Source organism: Herpailurus yagouaroundi, unplaced genomic scaffold, assembly GCF_014898765.1.
Source record: "Herpailurus yagouaroundi ecotype Mexico unplaced genomic scaffold, PumYag 29, whole genome shotgun sequence".
NCBI lineage: Eukaryota > Metazoa > Chordata > Mammalia > Carnivora > Felidae > Herpailurus > Herpailurus yagouaroundi.
The window spans coordinates 28965650-28986862 of NW_024412377.1; the positions used below are offsets into that span (position 1 = coordinate 28965650).

The 21213-nt window shown below is 38.9% G+C and overlaps 1 protein-coding gene across 2 annotated transcripts in view; it reads right to left on the bottom strand.

The window, feature by feature from the left end:
* Positions 1-20337, bottom strand: part of RANBP3L (RAN binding protein 3 like) — a 289116-nt gene extending 268779 nt beyond the window's left edge. The window contains exons 1-2 of one of the 2 annotated variants that reach the window (XM_040495465.1): positions 20305-20337; positions 7306-7395 (exon numbers count right to left, since the gene is read on the bottom strand). In XM_040495465.1, coding sequence (XP_040351399.1) covers positions 7306-7348 — 43 coding nt within the window. In that variant the 5' untranslated portion in view covers positions 7349-7395; positions 20305-20337. Of the gene's footprint in view, positions 1-7289; positions 7396-20304 lie in introns of both variants that reach the window. The other variant, XM_040495469.1, reaches the window with a different exon arrangement.
* Between the last annotated feature and the right edge of the window lie 876 nt (positions 20338-21213).

Sequence of the window (21213 nt, forward strand, 5' to 3'; positions counted from 1 at the left end):
ATGTTAACTCTACAAGAAAGGAAAGAAAGAAAGAAAGAAAGAAAGAAAGAAAGAAAGAAAGAAAGAAAGAAAGAAAGAAAGAAAGAAAGAAAGAAAGAAAGAAAGAAAGAAAGAAAGAAAGAAAGAAAGAAAGAAAGAAAGAAAGAAAGAAAGAAAGAAAGAGAAAGAAAAAAAGAAAGAGAGAGAAAGAAAGAGAGAAAGAGAAAGAGAGAGAGAAAGAGAAAGAAAGAAAGAGAGAGAGAGAGAGGAAGAAAGAGTTAAAGAATTCATCTTTCCTTTTTCATTCTTTTCACCTTTTTCTTCAAGCCCTTTTCCAATAATAACTTGGATGTAACTACTTCTAAATATTTCACATGACAGTGTTAGTGCTTGGCATGTATTTTCCTCCAGGTGTTAAATGAGTGGCATCCTGCAAGCTAGACAACCTGGTGCCTGCTTAGAATAAGCACAGACCAAGAGAAACCCATGTGTGCCCTCAAAAATTAAATTGTGGAATGAGGACACCTTTTTTATGGCTTGAGTCATGCAATTTTTTCTCCTTACCTAGAAATCTGAAGCAACTATTGTTCAATGTGGCATGAACATAAAAAAGTTTTTGGAAGAATTTCAGCTTCTGTTGGCAAATACCTGAAACTCCATTATCTGATTAAAAGCTGCTCAGTTTCTTCCAGGTTTCACCTCTCTGTCTTTCTCTCCTGTGAAATCACTAGAAGTTTCTCTTCCTTTATTTGTTGTGTAAAAATAAGAACTGTACTTTTTAGCATCTCTGTACCCTGAGTATAGATAGCTTGTTGTCATAGTTTTCTTCTCTCGACTTTTTCTTTTTCTTTTTTTAATGTTTATTCATTTTTGAGAGAGAATGAGAGAGAGAGCATGAGCAGAGAAGGGGCAGAGAGAGGGGGACAGATGATCTGAAGTGGGCCCTGCAACTGACAGCAGAGCGCCCAACACATGGGGCTTGAACTCACAAACTGTGAAATCATGACCTGAACCGAAGTTGGACACTTAACCGAATGAGCCACCCAGGTGCTCCTCTTGACTTTTTCTTCTTTGTTTTTGATTGAAGGAAACTTCCAATATAGATGTGTATAAAGACTTTTTTTTTAAATGTTTAGTTAACTTTGAGAGAGAGAGAGAGAGAGAGAGAGAGAGAGAGAGAGAGAGCACAAGCAGGGGAGGGGCAGAGAGAGAGAAAGACACAGAATCAGAAGCAGACTCCAGGCTCTGAACTGTCAGCACAGAGCATGATGTGGGGCTCGAACCCACAGATTGTGAGATCATGACCTGAGCCAAAGTCAAACACTCGACTGACTAAGCCACCCAGGTGCCCCAAAATGTTCATAAAGACTCTAACAAGGTACAAGATTCTCCTCCTCACAAGCCTGGGTCAACCTTTGGCCATTGAGGAACGTCTTCTATTTTGTGAGGTAGAAACAGAATAGGACACAATTCTTATTACTCTTGTCAAAGAAAAGTGGTGGATTTTCTACAGGATTCGAAGAAATAAAATGAACATGCCACAACATGCTAATACTTCAGTGGCTCAGCACCATTTGGAAATAAACTAGTTCACGTAAGTACACTTCCCAGATAACTGAACATTGCCACTTTCCAGTGCAATTATTACATTTTGGTAAAATGTAAAGATGATCTCCATGCTCGTGAAGTTTGTGGGGTGAGAGTCCCCTTCAACCAGTAGCCTCACGCTCCACTGTTCCCTCCTTTCCTATTAGTCACCTCTCTCTAGCAGCACCCTACCTCCCTGTTCCAATTTGCTTCTATTTCTACTGTAGCATAGAAACCAGATGACCACACTTGTTGAATTGTGACCCCAAAAAAAGCCTAGTGAAATTCTGGGACATGTTCCTTAGTTGTCCCCCTGTTATTGCTTTATGAGGTCTAAGGCCTCTTAAAATCTTTTTATCCTGGGTAGGGCTGCATAGGCAAAACACATCAATGTTTCATTCATTCATTCAACAAACAATTATCATATGCCTCCATGCTCCATTTACTATTCCAGCTACTGGACACACAGTAGCATACAGAGCAGACTCCAGTCCTCCGGTACATAGAGTTTAAAATCTAGTCAGGCAAAGGGATACTGTGAAGAGAGCTTCAAAAAACACTGTGAGACCATGGCACAGGGGAATTAATCCACCACACATAACTCAGAATTCAAATTTCAAAAAGAAAAAAACCCTACATTTCGAAAGGACAACTTTGCAGCCAGGAAACCATAATAGTCCTATTAGAGGCATGAGTCAGAGGCTCTTCAGGGAATGAGTTGTTTCTGGCAGCAGGGGCCTGTTCTGGAAGCAGGTCTGGTCCCATGCACAGCTTTGCTCTCTGGGGCCCTAACAAGAGACCTGCCCCCTGCCCCTCCCCCCCTTCCCAGCCTCCCCCTCAGCTGTTAGTCAAACACTCTGCACAAGCCATGGAGTTATGGGATCAGGATGTGAATAGTTGAGACATTTGGATTTGTATCCACAGCTGGCGGGAGAAAGACGCTCTGACGGGTAGCTTCTCCTCCAAGGAGTTATGGGAGTCAACCAGGAGCCTTGCTTTCAAGAATAATAAAATGGGGGAATATGGAGCCCCCTTGGAACAGTTTCAAATTTGAAGAGACATTTAAGAAAGAGAAATATGGGCATTTCCATGAGATACGTATTATGGTCGCTGGTAGAAACATCAAGTTCGCAATTTAGTTTAGGAAAATCTGAACCAGTACTTTTATTCTTCTTCCTCTACAGTTCCAAATTTTGTGCCAGCAAAGTGAAAAGCCCCATTCTCCCCACCCTGCACCTCCCCAAACCTCCCACTTTGTGTTTGTGAAAAGAATATAAGCAGTTGGCTGTCTTTAATGATTCTTGACAATAAGCAGGGCAATGGGCTAGATTATTTAAAAATGAAAAAAAAAATCTGTAAAAACATTTAACTGGTGGTTTCTGATGTGTTCCAAAATGAGAGGCACTAAAAAGAAAGGCCTCTCTGCTTCCCATTCAAGCAGGAACTGGAGATATCAAGTCCCAAACAAGGGCCCCTGGAGCAGTAAGATGAGGTCACAACTGACCACATGAGTGGACTTTATCCAAGAAAACTCTTTGAAGGTATCCCTTCTGGTGACTGAATAGATTGTCCCCTGAGACTGAAGCAAACACAGATTAAAAAAAACAAAAAACACTTGGGAAAAGCCATTGCACATGGCACAGGGCTGATAAATGCCTGCTGGTTTCAGCTACTGACTGCAGGCTTCGGGCTATTTTTCCTCAACTCAGTCCTATACTTATCCAAAACTCCAGAACCTTCCATTGTGAAGAAGAGTCTGAGGTGTCAAATGAGTTTGCTTATCAGGAAAATGATATGAAGGCTTCCCTCCACTTCATAAGAACCCAGGAATTGAAAATGTACATATAATCAGAGACTACCAGCTCTCCATCCATCAGAATCATCTCCCCAAGAGGTCGTGTTCACTACCCAATGATAAAAAGCCTGCAATGTCTCCCTACCCCTCACATCAGATATAAGTACTTTATAAAGAGCCTCACTGACATGAGCCTTGTCCTGGACATAATACCCATGTTCACTGGAGGCCAATTTCACACAGTCCTTCAGCGTGTATCTTGTTGACCTCCACAGACTATCTACTCTGCTGGGTGGACCTGCTCATCCTATTTCCACCTCAAGGTGAACTTGAGCCCTGTATTTTTCACACAGCCCTCTCTCCCAGAATTGGTAAACATTTGATTTCTACCCAGTTTTTCATAGATATCTTTACCGCAGGGAGCTGAGAACCTCTGAATCCCAAATAACACCAAGGTCATGGTGTCTGACCTAACGACCTGTAGAAAACTAGTTGCCTGAAACCTTGCCCATGTTTAAAGGTAAAGAGAAGGGGAGAGTATTCTCCACCAAACTTTTCACTCATGGCCAATCTTCTCACCCCTCCTAGAACCTGTGGACATAAGAGATTATTTAAAAATCTAGATCACAGTGTCAGCAATCCAGCTGATTCTTCCACTAAAAGAGGTGGTGAGTCCCCTCCCTCACCTATCCCCCCAACCTGCCTTTGAAAAGTTTCCACAGCATGGTGATAATATGGCCACCTTTCCACATGGATGTGCCTCTATGAGGGGCTCTACCCTAGGTAATACCTTTGACCCAACCTATATCCACCCCCATACAATGTTACACTTCCCAGGTTTTGCCCTTGTTCTTCCTGGTACTTAGAACTCCCTTGTCCTCCTTTCCAATCCTGTAGACATCTCTCCAGCCTTTTCAAACTTTGGCTCAAATATAACTTCTTTCTTCATTTTCCTTTTCCTGAACTCTTAGACAATATTAACTACTCTCTCTTCCCTTATTCCCAAGGTAGATGATTTTTTGCTCTACTTTAGAACTTAGCAGTTGTATATAGTCAACTGTTTATACATACATCACTCTTAGCCCATGGAGGGGAAGGAATGTCTTATTTAATTGTTATACCCTCAGTTCCTAACATTGTGCCAACCACATAGTAGATGTTCCATTAATACGTGAGATCAAATGCAAATGTCTAGAGGTTCTTTTTTTTTAACGTTTTATTTTTGAGAGACAGCACAAGCAGGGGAGGAGCAGAGAGAGAGAGAGGGAGACACAGAATCTGAAGCAGGCTCCAGGCTCTGAGGTGTCAGCACAGAACCCGACGCGGGGCTCGAACCCAGGAACCACAAGATCATGACCTGAGCTTAACCTACTGAGACACCCAGACACCCAGAAGCCCAGCCTAGAGCATTATTCTGCTGATTTGAATGCTGGCTAGTGACCCCTCCAATTTTCTCATACCAGCAAATTATTTCTTCTTATTGCAGCTCTGACCCTCACTTCTGGTTATTCTTCCGCAGACCTACAGCAGGCCCACTTCTCCAGCTTTATTTTTGTGAACTCTCTGCACAAGCCAGGTGCTTGCCTGCCACCTCTAAATCTCAGTTTCCTTATCTGATAAGCCTACTTGTAGCACTGCTGCATAGAGGAAAATAAAATGTGTATGTAAAAAGTGTTTTGGGGGCTCCTGGGTGGCTCAATTGGTTAAGCATTCAACTTCAGCTCAAGTTATGATCTCAGGGTTTGTGGGTTTGAGCCCTGCATCAGGCTCTGATGCTGACAGCTTGGAGCTTACTTGGGATTCTGTGTCTCCCTCTCTCTCTCTGCTCCTCCCATGCTTGCTCTCTGTCTCTGTCTCTCTCTCAAAAATAAATAAAAATCATTAAAAAAAAGTGTTTTGAACTGAGATATCAAACAATAATGCAAACAAAATATGGAATGCATATTTCACAGTAAAATATATTTCTAATAAAAAATAGTAATGATACAAAAATAACTCACAGAATATGAATGCAAGGGAGCCAGGAATATATCTATGAGTGGCCAAAAAAAAGAATCAAGAAAATTATAACAATACAAGTATGACTGAAAAAATACACTGGACTGAAAAGTTACTGAGAATTACCAATTGTCAGAAGAAAAAAAAAAAAACCTTTCTCCTTTATTCGATGCTTAGAAATCTATTATTATATCCCCATAAACACCTCAAATCCAATGTGTTCAAAACTAAACTAGAATCTCTTACCTAAACACCTCCCCCCACTGTCCCTCGCTAACTTGTTTCTATTCTTATATTTCTTCTCTTGACCAGTGCCACCACTATCCATCAGTCTTTCAAGCCTGGGAGACCTCATCCTAACTCCTCGCGAGCCCTATTCCATCTGCCCACCCTCCATCCAAGCCAGTCCCAAGTCCTATGGAGTCTAAGTTCTAAAATAGCTTGTGTATTTCTCTCCTCTTATAAAAATTCATTGCCCCCACTTTCAGGCCTTTACAATTTGTCACCTGTTCTTCTTCAGTTGTGTCTCATTAGATCTTCTGTCTACAGTTCATCCTCCGTAATGCCACTAGAGAGAGCTTTCAAAGACACGAACCTTACATGGCACTTACAAATATTCTGTGGCTCCTCATAATTCACACTAAAGATTGAATTCCTTAACATGTCATTCAAATTCTTTTATGACTTAGCCCCTATTTGTCTTTCAAATTATATTTTTGTGCTCTCTTACATATCTTCTAATATAGAAAATCTTCTCAGACCTTCTCCAGGCAAGCTTCCTCCCAGATGCACCACAAGAGTGTGTGCTCACCTTAATTAGAGCATCGGGCTCACACATTGTCATCTCGAATTAGGTACCTTCCCTGTCAGACTGTACACTCTTTGCTTGTCACTGAAAATTTTTACAAGAAGATAGTGGAATTCTTCCATTGCCTCCTAATCCAGACAGGCAGTCCATGAGTGGAGTGTTAAAAAATAGAAGAGAACAAGAATGGGGGTGGAGGAATGAAGAAGAGGTTAGTCCTGACTTTGGAGTGAGAAAAGGAGAGAGCCTTGCAGCCACTGTTAGTGGGTGAAGAATGTAAAATACCGTATCCAGCATAAGCTTGACAACATGACCCCGGCAAGGATCAAGGAGTTTAACCCTTGATATGAGTCATTATAAAACAATACAGACACCAAGTCTCCCTGCCAGGACTTTTGGGAAAGATGACTGACCAAATAAGCTTTTGCCTGATGGATATGGACTAATCCCACAACACAAATGTTTTCCTGTGAATTATGTCTTGACCACATGCCAACAGGTGATTGCATTTAATGAACTACAGAATTTTTCAGAGTTCTTAAAATGTTCTCATCACTGAAATCTCCAAGGGCAGATAAACATTTCAGAATCAACACAATGGCCCTAACAGAGTAAAAACAGATCACAAAAATAATACTTGGTAAATTAAACTAATTAAATTTAGTTCTCTGTGTTCCTCTCTCCACACAAACATCTTCATCACTGGTCTCAATATCTAACCAAGCCCAAATTTATAGCAAAAAAATAGGACATTCTAAATTCTACTTCTTTGGGAAAAAGACATACACAAATTAAATGAGGATTTTGTCCACTTAGTCAATGCATTCTCAACCAAACTTTCTGCCCTAAAAGTATCAGTATTTATAAAGAACATAACACAGATAGTTAGTTCTAGTGTTATCGTTGACTTTGCTGTCTGCAGTTTTAGACATACCTCTTTGGATATATCTGTTTTGGTGACTTCTATGTCCCTTTTTCCTAATATGGGGTACAAAATAAAACTGTCCTTTTTTAATATTCAAATTAAATAACTGTGCATGCCACTCCTCTATTGTGAAAAAGTATGCCTACCTCTTTAGGTTGTCTCACCTCCCATGCCAAGAGAAAAAACCCAAGAAATCTTACTCGGTCCAGTCATTACCATCTTCATGACGGAAGAAAACTGAAAACCATGAAGAGTCCATCCACTGACAGGTACCAGGATCTGCCACAGTTGGTGATGATGAAGTGTCTGTAGAAAACAGGTGGTTTGATAGTGAGATACAATACTTGGTTATTGCTGCAAAAACAGTGGTAGGTCACGGTGTCTGTGTTGGCCACCAATCCTCTGAAGAAAGAGACCTTGGTCCCCAATGCACAACTATGCCACTGGTCTGGCAAGAGTTTGTCAAAGGTAGAATATAGACAAATAGATGGATTAAGGTCATCAGTACTCACTACACAACAAGGATACACTTAACTCATTACCTAGCTTATTCTCAACAATCATGCACAGCTGTTTCTCAGAGGTGCATCCACAGTTCCGGAAGAATGACATGTATATCAGCATTGCTCATCATGCATTTTGCAGACTTATGCCAATCTGTGAATATTTGCAGCTGAGCCACCATGAGACAAGGACATATTGGAGTATGCATTTAGAAACCTTGAGAGCAATTTGATGCAGCCATAACACTCAAGTACATAATTGTAGACTCAGTTCATTAGAGAGCAAATGGAGCGGTGCAGGAGCTGTTGATCCAGGTGAATTGCAAGTGGCATGAGCTACATTCTAGTGATGATTTAATAGGCTCAGGTTAACACATGAGATATTTTAAGGTTAAGTTTGCCAAGTGTAACCCAAATATTTATACAAGCCTTTTTAAATCTTTAAAACATTTTATTTTTATAATGTATTGTTCTATTTCAATTGTTAATGATATTTATATAACATATTTTTCCTTTATTGGGTGAATTAGGGAATAGTATTTGTATTCCTACTCCCATATCTAATATTGACAATGTAGCTTGTGTTTTCTACGATAGTTATGAAAAAAAAATTTAAACAACCATTTAAAGGCCCTGGAGAGCAATCAAAAGCAGTAGAAACTGGATGGTAGTCAATCTCTGAGAGAGAACTGAATTCAATAAAATCTGTGTTTATATAGTTTTTGCCTGAGACTTCTCCCCAGTCCACACAAGCCTAAAGCAATCACAGCATAAGCAGCAAGTCCCAGTCTTACTGGTTTGAGGAATCAGAGTATGGAGTTTGAAGAAAGGTTTAATGAATTTAACAATGGGTCAATAGAAATTATCCAACATAAAAAGAGAAAAATAAATAAATAAAAGATTTAAAGAAGATGAACAAAACATTAGGAACCTAGAAGACGACGTCAGCCAGACTAATATACTTGTAATTAGAGCCCCCAGAAGAAAATAAAAGAATGATATAAAAGAAAAAAGACTATTTGAAGAAATAATAGCCAAAGGTTTACCAAATTTTTTGAAAAACAGCATACAGATGCAAAAAGATTAGCAACTCCCCAAGGAAAAATACAGACACACTCAGGCACATCCTAATCAAACAACTGAAAAACCAAAGATAAAAAGAAAATCTTGAAAGCATTAAGATAAAAGAGACATATGACTAAAAGGAGAACAATGATATTGATAATTGTAGACTACTCATCAGAAACAACAGAGGTAATAATATCAATCTTACACAAATTCGATAAAAAACTATGTCATCATCTAGCCACTGCAATACAGCCAGTAAAAGGGGGAAAAAAGACAAAAGGATTCAAAAAGAAGTAAAACTCTTCCCAATCACAGACATCACAAATGTTAAGTTGAAAGCTGTTAGGAAGCTACAAAACTATAAAACTTGTATGTGATTTTATCAAAATCACAGGATAAGAAGTCAATATTTAAAAATCTATTGTGTAGGATTTCTACTCTTAGCAGCAAACAATTGAAAAATAAAGTTTAAGAAAACTCAATTTACAATTGCATCAAAAAAACATAAAATACTTAGGAATACATTTAGCAAGAATGTGCAAAACCGCTACACTCATAACCACAAAATACTCTGAGATAAAAATTAAAGACCTACATAAATGGAGAGATATGCTATGTTCATGGATGGGAAAACTCAATATTGTTAAAATGTCAATTCTCTACAAATTGATCTATAGACTCACAGCAATCCCAATTACAATTCCTGCAGGTATTTTTAGAGACATTGACAGGATAATGCTAACTGTATATGGCAAATGAGAAAGAAAAAAAAAAAAAACTAGTGTAACCAAACTAATCTTAAACAAAAAAAGCACAAAGTTGGAGTACTTACGCTGCCTTATTTTAAGACTTAAATATAAGCTACAATAATCAAGACAGTGTGATAATAGCATATAGACAAATTTCAGTGGGAAAAAGAGTCCAGAAATACACTTAAACAATTACTTGATTATCAACACGGACGCCAAAGCAATGCAATGGGACAAAAGGAAAGCCTTTTCAACATATGTACTAAAACAACTAGATTCATGTATGAGGGAGAAATGGCACTCAACTCCTTCCTATTTTATCATCCGCAAAACTTAATTTGATATAGATCATAGACCTGACAATAAAAGTTAAAACTATAAAGCTTCTAGGAGAATCTAGGAGAGTATCTTCTTGACCTTGTGTATGGAGTTCTAAAGCAGGTAAAACTAAATTCAGGTGGTTTTTAAAAATCAGAAAGGAAAAAAAATCACCTTTGAGTATGTGTATTACAGAAAGGACTGAAATGCTATGAAGGGGCAAGAAGAAACTCACTGGAGTGATATAAATGCTCTTTATCTTGGTAAGGATTGTGTTTCACATGTATATCCATTTGAAAAATTCCATCACATTGTACACTTGAGATCCTACACTTCAGTGGACATATTTTTACCTAATAAAACTATAAATATATATTAAATTCTAGCTAGTCAGTTTGCTTTTCACAGTAGTATGGTTGAGCAATTGTGAAGCTACGTTCTGTATATTCCAGGCATGAACAAACGAGTACTTGTATATTATATAGAGAAGGGAGAAAATTAGAATGTATCCTGTGGTGTTGGATTGAATTGGATATGAGCATAAATTCATGGCTCTATACCCGTACATACAGAGAGAGAGAGAGAAGTTCATATATGTACATGCTTGTGTATACGTGTGTGTGTGTGTGTGTGTGTGTGTGTGTGTATCAGCACTACCATTATAAGCATTGATTCACATGTAACAGGAAGCACAACTAGTTGTCAGATCTTGGTTTATAAATACCACTCTTTACTAAAAAGCCATGGATGTTTGGAGAAAAGGCTGATTCCAAACCTGAAGCAGTAAGGCTTCCTGTAATACCTCATGCTGAAAATTAAGGAAATGTTTAAAGAATAAGAGATCATCCCAAAAGAATAAGGAGCCATCTAGCTTGAAGGAATCCCATTGGTCCAATCTAGGACAATTAATAGAATCAACTGATACTAAATATAGCGGGTAAAAATTTGATTTGTATGACCTCCAATTACTTCTTAGAAAATATATCTATGCCTTCAGGGGAGACATCTGCTGGACACCAACTTATCCAAATGATCTAAGTCAGTATCACTAATATTGGGACAAACTGACACCATGTGCCTTCAGATGTGATGCACTGAGGACATATCACATTATCCCTGCCAAAAATGCATGGTCTGAAATTAATCACACCCAAACTGAGGGACAAAACAGCTAGCTTGTTCTTTTAAAAATGTCAAGGTTAATTAAGTAGGGCAAAGAAAAACTGAGGAACTATTTCAGATTGAAGGGTACCAAAGAGACCCGACGACTGCTGCTATATGTGGTAACTACGTTGGGTCCTGGATGGGAAGAAAATAGCTACAAGGGACATTACTGAGCTAAGAGGTGAACTTTGGATATGAACTATAGATTACAGTGTTATAGTAATGTTGAGTTTCCTGAATTCAATATCCTTACTTTCAGTAAAAACCACATGAAATGATTTTGTAGAAAAAGGGCAAGGGTGTCTTCAGCCCTCAAATGGTTCAGGAAAAAAAAAAAAAAGATTTTATGTACACACACTGATAAAGGAGAGAGAGAGAGAAAAGGGAAAATGTTAAACTAAATGGAACAAAATGGAAACATGAAGGAATGGACCTCCTTGTAATATTCTTGTAACTTTTCTGTAAGTTTGAAGTTATATCCAAATAAAAACTTAAGACAAATAACTAAAATTATATAACATTTTGGAATATTAAGTGACCAACAAACTGGTATTCTTTTAATGGAGAACTTACAAATTATTTTATTAAAATTTCTTCTCAGGGCACCTGGGTGACTCAGTTGGTTGAGTCTGACTTCAGCTCATGTCATGGTCTTGCAGTTCGTGAGTTCAAGCCAGGTGTTGGGCTCTGTGCTGACAGCTTGGAGCCTGGAGCCTGCTTCAGATTCTGTGTCTCCCTTTCTCCCTGCCCCTCCCCTGCTCGTGCTGTCTGTCTGTCTCTCTCCCTCTCAAAAATAAACATTAAAAAAAATTATTATCAAAAATAAAATTATTTCTTAAAAAGTTAAAATTAGGGGCGCCTGGGTGGCGCAGTCGGTTAAGCGTCCGACTTCAGCCGGGTCACGATCTCGCGGTCCGTGAGTTCGAGCCCCGCATCAGGCTCTGGGCTGATGGCTCGGAGCCTGGAGCCTGTTTCCGATTCTGTGTCTCCCTCTCTCTCTGCCCTTCCCCCGTTCATGCTCTGTCTCTCTCTGTCCCAAAAATAAATAAATGTTGAAAAAGTTAAAATTAATGTACCTGAGTATATTAGGATAAACTTTAAGTCTGAATGCAAATTATCTGAACATTAAAACTAATAAATGTGAAATAATTATCCTTGGTACACTTTCATGTTTTTAATAAATTTTTTAGCTTGATCTGTCTATAAGACCCTATCACTAGTATTTTTGTAAAGAATTTTTTGATATGTAATTATTATTTTTAATTTTCTCATAAATTTGCCTTCAGTATTATTCATAGTCAAATTTTATGATTAATATATTTGAAATTCATGACAGCTTCAATTGACCCCTTTCTTCTGACCATATTTTTATCTAAGAGATCTAGATCAATCTCTGTACGGGTGCTGGGCACTCTCTAGGCAACTCTGAGCAAAGTCTGCTAAACAGAGCCTATTCTCAGATTTTAATTTTTGAACATCTGTTTTTTTCAAGGTTATTTATTTATTTTGAGAGAGACAGAGGCAGAGCGAGTGGGGGAGGGGCAGAGAGAGAGGGAGAGAGAGAGAATCCCAAGCAGGCTCTGCACAGTCAGCATGGAGCCTGATGTGGAGCTCAGACTCATCAACCGTGAGATCATGACCTGAGCCAAAACCAAGAGTCAGACGCTTAAGTGACTGAGCCACCCAGGTGCCCCTCAGATTTTAATGTTTAAATTAAGATCTGTTCATATTTCAACTTAAATATTCTTACAGGTACTTTTTTTTTCCCCAGAGTATCTTCTTTAACAAATATTTTTTATAAGATAAAGTTCATTTTAAAAGGTGGTTTTTAATGATTTTTCTAAATAGTTCATCAAACGTAGATTATACAGAATCACAGGTCCTCTCAGTTTCAATCCATTCCAGAATAGAATATAAACTTACCAAATTAAAAACCAAATCTTTATCAAAAGATTTTATTCTGCATGTGGAGCTCTTTCCCCATTGGAGTTTTCTTTAATTAATGTGTTTGCTTCTTCCCTTGCTTTTGTATAGATAAACATCAATATCTCCCTGTTTGCAAGCTTTGATTTTATAATTACAGTTTGCTATAAACTTTAAGAACTAAAGATCTTGGTTGTTCCTTTATTGAATAATTTGATTAAACATTTCCAACTGATTTTGGATAGAATGCAATCAAAATTTAGAGAAATTCTTCCCCATGGGTGATACTTAAGTTGATTTTGCAAGTAATTTTTCAAAAAGCTCAAACATTCATAAGATTCAATTGATGATGCGTGACTAAGAGAAAATACATACTGCTGTGGTGAGGTTCTTGCAGCTTTACTGCAAACACACCCAAAAATTGTAATCCATTACTTTGTGTATATATATAAATATTTGTAAAATGTAACCATTATCAGTTTCTATTTCAATTGGTAAAATATTAAATGTGGTTTCAACGCAATTAGGATTTGTGCATGGACCAAAATCCATTCCAGTTATATTTCTGCTCCCCAGATATCATAATTAGAACACAGTTTTTATCATGTTGATATGCTCTGCAAAAACATATATTCATTAATATCTCCACAGCAAAAAAAAATTTAATCTTCAATGTTAACTTTTTTACTAAATTTATCACAGTATTCACCATTATATCAGATGTTTTGCCTTCAACAGAAAATCTTCTGGAAGCTTTACTTTGACTTCATGAGTTGTCAGATGGAAAAAGAATTGAATCATTAATGGGAATTTAACTGGTCTGATTTCCTATTTTGAAGGATCTGATGACCCTGACAGAAAACTGGAATTATTTTAACTGGTTGCAAAATTCTTCTATTGCTAATAGAGCAACACTTTAACATTGTCTTATAAATACACAAGAGATCTTGAAATTGAAAATGATTGAAATTAATTTAGAAGAACAGACATTTGATCTAAATGAAAAGTCACACTTCAAAGAGTGATGTGTAAACATACCTTTCCGCAACTGCACATGTTAAGTTGTTTTCTTTGGACACAATCCTCTTAAAATAACTTCTAACTTTGAAGTAGGTGCTGTTGCTTCTTCAGCAGATGTGTGTCTTTGCTTTTCATGTGTTTAATGATATCACTAAACCCCTGAGGTCAACAAACATTTTGTGCAAGTTTTATATTCATCATCAACAAACTTGAGAAATGAACATTCAGGACCTTATTTTTCCTTAAATATACTCTTTCAGGTTTGGGGGTTTTGTTCTGTTTTATTGTTGTTTTTGTTTTTTAGCTTGTTTCTGCTGAAAGTATTTATTGCAAAATTTTTAAATAGAGTTATCAAGTAACAAATGGCAAAATCATGATAGCAAGAGAGTTTATACTATTTTCTGTATATCTGTCTGTGTCAGGACTGTTCAACCTTTACATCCAGCAAGATTTTGCATATACCTAACCTGTAATTTCCTATGTTTCCCACTCATGGACAATTTCATGGCTGTGTGAATCTCGCTGGCCATGGCACACATCTGAGGACACCTGGCTGGTAGACCCTGGCCAGCAGAGGCAACAGCTTGTCAGAGAGTAAAAGGAGTTAGCTCACATGTGGAACTGTTTCCTTTTAACAGCTAGCCCCTCGAATGCTATTCTTGAAAAGGAGGGATTCATTACATCACATCTGGAAACAGTTGGGAAAGGAGATACGGGTTTTCATTAGTCCTCTGTCAGCTTTGGCCACATACTAAAGTAAAAACTCTGTCACTGCACTTACATCTTACATGTGACCATGGCAGAAGCTAAAAACACAAGTCAGGAGGAAAAGAAAAAGCTCAAGGTGGTGACTGGGGAGGGGCAGGGCAGAGGGAAGCACAAGAGGTAGAGAATTACTCTGTTAGTTTTCTGTGCTGCATAACAAATTTTCCTCATCCATAAAAGTGAAATGATAATAGATCTACTCATAACATTGTTGTAAGGTATAAAAGAGTTAATACATGAATAAGCCTGAGTCAAGGAAACTGTTGTATCAGAATTAGATATTATTATAATAACCATCATTGCTTTCTAGAAAACAACACCACTATGGTTCCTTCAGCAATTCCTTGTTGTTGAAATTGTTAGAAACGCGTTTTCCAGACCCTTCACTGACACAAATTCTTAGTGTTCTATTCGTCCGTTCCTCCCTGTTATGGTTGTGTTTCTGCAGATTGCTGCAACCACAGCAATTAGCTTTTATGGGCAGCCATGTTATATATTTGTTGGCTCATATTAAAATTAAATCTAAAAATGAAAAGAAAGAGGTGCACCTGGGTGGCTCAGTTGGTTAAGCATTGGACTCTCGATTTCAGTTCAGGTCATGATCTCATGGTTCGTGGGCCCGAGTCCCACATTGGGCTCTGCGCTGACAGTGTGGAGCCTGCTTGGGATTCTCTCTCTCTCTCTCTCTCTCTCTCTCTCTCTCTCTCTCTCTCTCTTTCTCTCTCCCCCTCTCTCCCTCTCTCCCTCTCTCTCCCTGCCTCTCCTCCACTCCCTCTCTCAAAATAAACAAACTTAAAAAAAAAAGAAAAAAGAAAGGAAAAAGAAAAAAAGAAAAAGAAAGAAAACCTAAGCATATATCACATGATCTGTTATTAAGCCATATTTTGTCCATTTCAAACTCAAACAGCTGGTTTTATGAAGGTACATTCAGAATTTTCCATCTATCCCTATTTTATCTACTCCTGTTAGTTTTAGTCCACAGCTCTATTTCTTTTGATATCTTTTTGATAATCTAAATTATTACCTTTGAATTCTTTGTCATTTAGAATAAAGATTTGAATTCAAATGGTTCTAGGTTATAGATTTAAATACCAGCTGTACCCTTCATTAACAATGTGAACTTGAGCAATTTCAACCTTCTCATCTGTCAAATGGGAATAATAATAAATATTTTGTATCACAGGATCCTTGAGATAACTAAATGACATCATAGCTGGTATTCTCTCAACATTTTATTATAAAAATAAAATATTACTATAAATATGATACTTATTATAACATATAACCTTAACATTAAATATTTTATAATTTATTATAATAATAAGCTATTATTATGGAAAATGATTCACCAGGATAAGAATGATTTCTGTGATATCCCAATAGAGACCTCCTTACATGTAGGAATATGACTATTTAACAGCTGCAAATTGACATATCAACCTATTTTATTTTATTTTATTTTTATTTTTATTTTATTTGTGAGAGAAAGGGTGCAAGTGAGTGAGAGGCAGAGAGAGAGAGAGAGAAAGAAGTGGGGCTCAAGCTCACATGATGCAGGACTTGAACTCACAAACCATGACATCATGACCTGAGCCAAAGTAAGATGCTTAACCAACTGAGCCACCCAGGCGCCACAACTTATCAACCAATTTTAAAACCCTACCAATAAGAAAGGAGATTGCTGGGTTAAGATAGTAAGCACAAATTTTGGTTGGCTTTTTATGCTCACATCTTTTTTTAATTTATTTAATTTTATTGATTGATTGATTGATTGATTGGGTGGGTGGGGGATAGGGGCAGAAGAGAAGAGGAGAGAAGATCCCAAGCAGGTTTCATACTATCAGCAGGGAGCCTGATGAGGGGCTCAATTCCATGAACCATGAGATCATAACTTGAGCCAAAATCAAGTCAAACACAACTGACTGAGCCACCTGGGTGACCCACATCTTTATTTTTTTATGCATTATTTTTTGTGCCTGATTTCTCATTTTATTCTTCAATTCTTTGCGTCCAAATCAGTGCATCTACCCCAGAAAGTAAGTTACCAGGAGAAAAACATGTCTTCAGTTGAGCACCATAAATAAGCATAAAACGTAGCATCATGGATACATAGGGATTCAGGAACTGTTTGATACGATGATTTTTCTGACAGCACTTAACATTGTTCGAATACCTTCTAAGCACCAGGTATTTTATAATAATGATGGCCAACACTTCATAGTTCTTACCACGTGCCAAGCAGTCTCCTCAGTGCCTCACATGTGTAACCTGTCTAACCCTGTAACAGTCCACAGCTGAGACTACTGTTATCCCATTTTACAAATGAGGAAACTGAGTCCCAGGAAGGTTAAGTTCTCGCCCAAGTGGTAGAACTGGATTACAAATCCAGAGAGTGTAGCACCAGAGTCCATGTTTTTAACTGCTAGCTATGTTGTGATTGTGCTTGCATGAGAGATAGTGCATGCCTTACCCAGTGATCTAACCAGGCACCTTCACTACGCTGGCCAGAGAATGCTGGGAGACAAGGGAGCAGGCATAGGAAACACATTCTGAGATAACACATCCCAAATCCGGCAAATGCTATTCTGTTCAAAAAAAAAAAAGCCGCCTATTTCAACTGCAGGCACAGAGCGGGCATTCCGTACATATGGAGATAACAGTCACCCCACTGCTTTGTGGATTCTCTCTCCTGTCCTGGTGCCTTGTGAAAGTGCCCTAGGATATCCTACATTTTCCCTTCTCTGAGCTCACTTCCGTTCCCTTCTGGATTGCTTTCAGAACACTCTACATCAAAATAAATCTCCCGCCTCTCTATCTCTCCCCCTCTCTGTCTGGGTGGACTTGGGGGTGGGGGGTGGATGGGATGGAGGGGGGTTGGTGGAGAGGATCTCATTGGTCTTTGCCATTATGTCTGAATTCTGAACAAAGCCCAGCACTTCTCAGGGCATTTCTCCTTCACTGCACAACCCCAAACACTCAACCCAGATGTCTGTTCACTATTGTCCTGGCAACCCCTGCTTGGTTTATCTTTCCCTTGCCCTGCCTTTTTTTTTTTTTTTTTTTTTTTTAAGCCCTTTCAGCGTAGCTTTCCCCTTTGGAACACAACAAGGAGGGACAGAGATGGAGGGGTGCTAACCACTATTTGTCACATTCCCCATAGTGCTAGATGACTAGCACTTCAGAAGAAGTCACCCCACCCCCAGACCCTACTCTGCCTAAGTACCCCTTCCCTACTGGCACTTTGGCCAAGTCAGACTGAGATGTGGTCAGCTGGCCCTGTCCTCCTTCCCCTTTGCTCCATTTCCCTCTCCTGTGAGAGCTTTCACCACTGCCACACAGCATTAGGCCCCATGCCAGCAACTGCTCCTGGATGGTGCCCTTCTGCCGATGAGCACAGCTCCCTGGTGAATGCCAAAATCTTCCTTAAAAAGTCTACTGGATTAGTCCGTTCTTCAAGACTCTAGTTCATATCCTCCTTCCAGAACCACAGTAATGCTCTAACATGTGCCAAATGCCCTCATACTCACTACTTCATCAATATTTCTTCAGGGGAAAATACTACTCACACCTTTAAGATATGTAAACAAAGACTAAAAGATTGGTGACCAGAGGAAGGGAGAAAGGAGCATCTTCTTCAGTGTCTGATACATACCCCAGCTCTAGGGGCATTATCTCCAGGTAAGTGTTCCTGGGTCTGTTTACTGATACAGCTATCAGGCAATCTATCCTAGATCCTGAAGCTACCTGTCCACTCTAACTCCAAAGCCAACATTGTTTTCAACAAGCCAGAAAGAACACCCCAGATCTCTCAGGAATAAAATTGCTCTGTCCATAACTTATTATTATTATTTCCATACTTAACTTTCCATACTGACCACTTCCATAGCCGCCTTTTCCCATCCCTATTTAGGAGGTAAAGACAATGTCTTCTTCATTTTTGTAGTCAACTTCCCTTCTCTCATCTTGGAATTTCTTGGCAATATTCGCTTTATGGAGATGTTTTAAGATAATAATCTCATATCAAGAGAGCTTTCACTGATACTCAGAATCAGGCTCATACATAAAAGAGATTGGAGACAGCTTGCCTGTTTTCCTGGGTGATCCACTCCTAATCTGACCCACACACTCAGCACCATTAAAAACGTAACAGATATCTCCTCCTTCTGTCCTTCCATGGGATTCAGCAATAGCCTCTATTATAGAACGTGTCGCGGTGTGTCAATATAATTGTCCTATTTCCCCACTAGACTGGGAGTTCCTCGAAGACTGGAGACCATTCACCTCTGTGATGGATGAATAGTAGATGTGGGATAAATGCTTCTGGAAAACATGTATTAACCAAAGATTTCACAAACTAAATTCTCCACTTGAAGTAAGAAGTGGAGTCTGTTGATATTAGATATGAGGTTGTCAGAGTCTTAGATTGAAGGATGCTAGCATTTAAAGGAACTTTAGAAGTGGAGTCCAATTCCTCATTTTATCCAAGAGGAAGCCCAGGGAAATTGAGTGACTTTCCCAACGTCACATACTTGGCCAGTGAGCTGTGTGGACATAGACCTCAGGTCTTCCCAGTTCAGTGAGTCCCAACCCTCTGAGAATTTGAAACAAAAAAGAGGGAAGGCATAAATGTCCCAAAGGGTCTTCCTCTCTCCTTTAGCCCAAGCTCCTCTAGAAGCCAGCCCCAAGCTGCTTCTGTCCTTTCTCAGAGGACTTATGTGAGGAGTCTGAGCTGAGATCAATGAAGGAAACTCTACTTCCACTAATGTTCCGTTCCTTTTCCCCATCTATTCCTTCCACTTCCAGGGATTTACCTTCACATGAAAGGGAGACAGGTTTATATTCAATGGACTTTCATCACAAAATTACTTATAATGCAAAAATCTTACCAAGTATGAATGTCCAAAATAGGGCAACAGTTGAATAAGTCACGATACAGTTATACAGTGACATAATACACACTCGTTGAAAAGTCATACTTTGATGATATAATGAACTCATTCATGACATGAAAAAGTATTAGCTAACAGCTAATGAGTGCTTACCATATGTCAGGCACTAGCTAAGAGTGGGATGTATACTATCTTATTTAGTCCTGACAGCAATCTTGTGAAGGAGGTACTACTATTATCTCCATTTTACAGAAGAGGATACTGAGGTTTACCGACACTAAGTAACTATCCAAGCTAACACAACAAGTAAAAGCAGAGCTAAAATTTTTAGAAAAATGTTCATAATACTAGGCTTTAAAAATTGGACACACAACTTCATGCATTATATTATTCCAGCTATTCCAACTACCTATTTCATTAAAAGGAAATACCATCTAAGATAGTTCTCTAAGGATGCTCAGTAATTTTTAGGTGTTCAACAATGAATAAATATTTGTCTTGTTTGTCTTGTTTATTTTATGACACAATAAGAGTTATTTTAAAGTAGTGCTCTTCAGAAAATAGCAACCACAACACCAGAATTTGGTGGGGGCAGAGGGTAAGAAAAGGAAAAGAGGGGATACCTTAGAAAAAGCGAAAGCCAGAGAGGCTGAGCCACCTTGGTGCCTTCACCCTGCTCCCACCTCCTCCAAGCCTGTTCCCCAAGCTCTAGCTCAGTTCTTGCCTTTATCAGGGAGAGTTTTCCAACTTAGGAAGGACCTAGAGGAGGGAGACAGGAGCTATTTGCCTCATGTTACCAACCTCCTGAACGCCTACCTTAGCGAGTTCATAAAGAATTTCCCCAGAAGCTGGGGCGCCTGGGTGGTGCAGTCGGTTAAGTGTCCGACTTCAGCCAGGTCACGATCTCGCGGTCCATGAGTTCAAGCCCCGCGTCAGGCTCTGGGCTGATGGCTCAGAGCCTGGAGCCTGTTTCCGATTCTGTGTCTCCCTCTCTCTCTGCCCCTCCCCCGTTCATGCTCTGTCTCTCTCTGTCCCAAAAATAAATAAACATTGAAAAAAAAATTTTTTTAATGTATTAAAAAAAAAAAAAAAAAAAGAATTTCCCCAGAAGCGCTCTGAACGAGAAATGCTGAAGTCTCCTTATTCTAAGCTGCATTTTTAATCTGAGAGTAGGAACCCAGCACACATTTCAGATCTCTTAACTCCGTGAACTCATCCAGCCTCTGTACTCAGAATTTCACATGATTGCACAAGGGGTATTATGGAAGAGGCCAGCAAGGTCAGAGGTAGACACAAGAGTGCCTTGCTCATTTTCTTCTCTGAGAAATAGGCATGAAACAATTGTTTTTAGACCGTGGACAACTAGCATCAGAAAACTGTAACTCTTGGGGCACCTGGGTGGCTCACTCGGTTGAACGTCCAACTTCAGCTCAGGTCATGATCTCACGGTAGCTAACCATAAAGGTATAAGACCAAAGACATTGAACCTATATTAAATGTATACATACAGGGATGCCTGGGTGGCTCAGTTGGTTGAGCATCTGACTTCAGCTCTGGTCATGATCTCATGGTTCGTGAGTTCGAGCCCTGAATAGGGCTCTGTGCTGACAGCTCAGAGACTGGAGCCTGCTTCAGAATCTGTGTCTCCCTCTCTCTCTCTGCCCCTCCCCTGCTCATGCACACTCTCTCAAAAAATAAATAATCATTAAAAAATAATAATAAACA